This window comes from Musca vetustissima, unplaced genomic scaffold, assembly GCF_032173495.1.
Source record: "Musca vetustissima isolate MV318-11 ecotype Yass unplaced genomic scaffold, APGP_CSIRO_Mvet_v1 utg82745, whole genome shotgun sequence".
In the NCBI taxonomy this organism is placed as follows: domain Eukaryota; kingdom Metazoa; phylum Arthropoda; class Insecta; order Diptera; family Muscidae; genus Musca; species Musca vetustissima.
In genome coordinates, this window is record NW_026884588.1 from 2849 (window position 1) to 5843 (window position 2995).

The 2995-nt window shown below is 36.8% G+C and overlaps 1 protein-coding gene across 1 annotated transcript; it reads left to right on the forward strand.

Annotated features, from left to right (window-relative positions):
* Positions 1 to 250: 250 nt before the first annotated feature.
* LOC133331594 (serine/threonine-protein kinase fray2-like) lies at positions 251 to 847 on the forward strand. Its single transcript, XM_061539978.1, has one exon. The coding sequence runs from the start codon at positions 251 to 253 to the stop codon at positions 845 to 847; it is 597 nt and encodes a 198-aa protein (XP_061395962.1).
* Positions 848 to 2995: the final 2148 nt, after the last annotated feature.

The following is a 2995-nucleotide window of genomic DNA, read 5'->3' on the forward strand; positions in this document are numbered from 1 at the left end:
TAAACGTTTACTCACGTGTCAGATAAAATGATGACTCAAATAAACGTTTAACTACTGTAAAAGTTTATAAACGTACACAGTGTTTTGGAATCTGGCTACGTTGTTGTAACGCAAAAAGTGAGCGAAAGAGATACATCAAACAAATCGAATCGTAATTCAGTATAAAAGCAACAAATGGAAATGAAACATCATCAGTTCTTTGTAAACGGTGGGTGTGTGAGAATCTAAGAGATAAGAAAATCAAGTGAAAATGTGTTCTATCGAAAATCCAATTTCCATGGAGGGTGAAGCCGACAATAGTCAAAAGTTGCTAGTAAAATGGCACAAGGCAATGAAAACGGCAACTGAAGCTCAAATTCTGCTGCAGGAAGTTATGTCAGAAATGAGTGGTCTTCTAAGCACGGAATGCCAATGTAGAAACGATAATAAGAAGCATAATATTGGTCAATATAACAATAAGAAGATTAAGCACAAATACAAAATAAATGAAAGTGATAGTAGTGCAACTAGTTCAAGTTATTGTGATAGTGAAATTGAAATTATATCCTGTCACAGGACAGCTCTAGATGAACATAAACGACAACAACATCACAGTGGTCATCATGGACGGCGAAATCGTTCTCATTCTCGTGGCCATGATCGTAAACGTGATCGCAGTCGTTCCCGGGGACGATCACGTGGTCACTCTAGAGGACATTCTAGGGGACGATCACGTGGCCATTCTAGAGACCACTCCAGAGGACGTTCTTGTGGATATTCAGCTACACGTAATTTTCCCAGTAGAAAATCCAGTCATTCCTGCACACATTCAATCGAAAATAGACTGCCAATGGCACTGACCATATAAAAATATCGTAGAGTCCTAAAATAATAAAAAAAAATTAAATCTCAAATATACCAAAAATAAAGTATTAAAATTAAAATAAAACCAGTGAGCGGAGCAGTATAGTCGGACGGGGCCGACCACACGATACCCTACACAACTACCACGAACTCTAACTTTCTGAGGATGTTTATTCCGAGTTTGAGTAATATTTCGTGATATTGGCCCCCTCTTGTCCGATTAGAGGTCAACAACACCTCTTCCTTACTTTTTTCGAATATTCAGTACAGTCCTTCTAATTACTTGTCCAGATTACCTTCACGGTGGGTTGTGTTGTGATTTTCGGATTATACTCTACTCGAAAACACACAAAAAATTATGTTTTCGGTCCATTTCATCCCAAAATTTTAATCTGATCATCACCGAAAATTGTAGGCGTTGTTCTTGACCATAACTAGAACTTCATGAAAAATTTCAAAGCCATCAGCGCTATATTTCTCCCTCTAATGTGGTAATGGGTTACTAAATAATATCTGAATACGTAAGCACCTGTAAATATTTGACTGTAACTCCCACATCTGAGTAGATACATCACTATATTTGGTATCAATTTAAAGGCCAACCACTCCTCTTGGATATGCTATCAACTCCTGGGGTCTACATCCTCCAGGAGTAAATATATATGCCATAGAATACAAATTTTGTCATTTTTCACACAAAAGTCAGGGTCCATTTGACCCGCTAAACATTGACCGATCTTTATCAAAACATGCATGCTTATTCTCTGGCCCGATCCCCTTCTCCATGCAAAAATTCGCGGTGTTTGGGCCATAATTGCGGCCTCTGAAAAACCGACAAAAATTTAGTATTTGGTCCATTTCATCCCCTAAATATTAACCGATCTTTTCCAAAAACAATAGGGGTCTTCATTGGCCAGAACCCATCCTACATGCAAAATTTCGTGAAGATTGGTCCATAACTGTGGCCTGTATCGTGTTTACAAATTATAATGGACAGACGGACGGACGGACGGACACACATGTCTAGATCGACTCAGCTAGTCGAGATATGACGATCGGTATACTTAAAGGTGGGTCTAGGACCAATATTTCGCGGCGTTGCAAACATTTGGGGCTGCACAAAGCTATAATACCCTGACAACATAGTTGTGTAGGGTATAAAAATAAAAAATATTTAACAATAAAAATATATATTTGTTTTATTTGAAGTAAACAGTGGTTATGAGCTAAATTCCAATCGGAATTAGTGAATTGGTGCTGTTAGCAAATGTAACAGCAGTGTGAAATTCGTAACCACAAAAAAGTAGGATAATTCTAAAACATGATGAAGGATGATGATTTTTAAAAAAATCCACGCCTTGATACTCATTTTTTTTCTTTTCACGCCTTAATACTCAACCAGTAAGGAAAGTAGTAAAGTCGGACTGGGCCGACTATATGATACCCTTCACCACTTTGGGTATATTATACATATGTATCCTAAAAGACATCGCTTTTTCGAAGGAGCATTGACATGAAATGGAAAGAACTTAAACATGTGATATTTATCTATATCTAAACCGACTTCTTGAACCGATGCTAAATCTTGTAAATCGATTTAAAGCAAAAAACAAATTTAATGTCAATTAGACACCCATATATCTATATCTGAACCGATTTCAAGGAAACTTCCCGGAGATTAATTTATATTAACTTCAGTACGTTGTGTCAATCGGCCTAGCTATGGATCTTTAGTGCACCATTTATTTACTTAAAATCGGACGAAACTATATATAGGAGGTGTATGTAAATCAAAACCGATTTTCACGAAACTTTGCACACATCATTCTAGACTTAATTCAGTACGCTATACAAAACTCAAATGATATATGGGGAACCATTTGCATAAAATCGGACGAAAATATATCTAAATCTGTATCGATTTTCACGAAACTTTGCACAAAATACGTGCAAAGAAAAATATTTACAGGGACTTTGGTGTACCATTTACCTAAAATCGGGCGAAACTATATATGGGAGCTATATTTAAATCTGAACCGATTTTCACGAAACTTGGCACACGGCATTCTAGACTTAATTTAGTACGCTATGGCAAAATATGTGCAAATCTAATGATTTTCAGGGACTTTAGTGCACCATTTATCTAAAATCG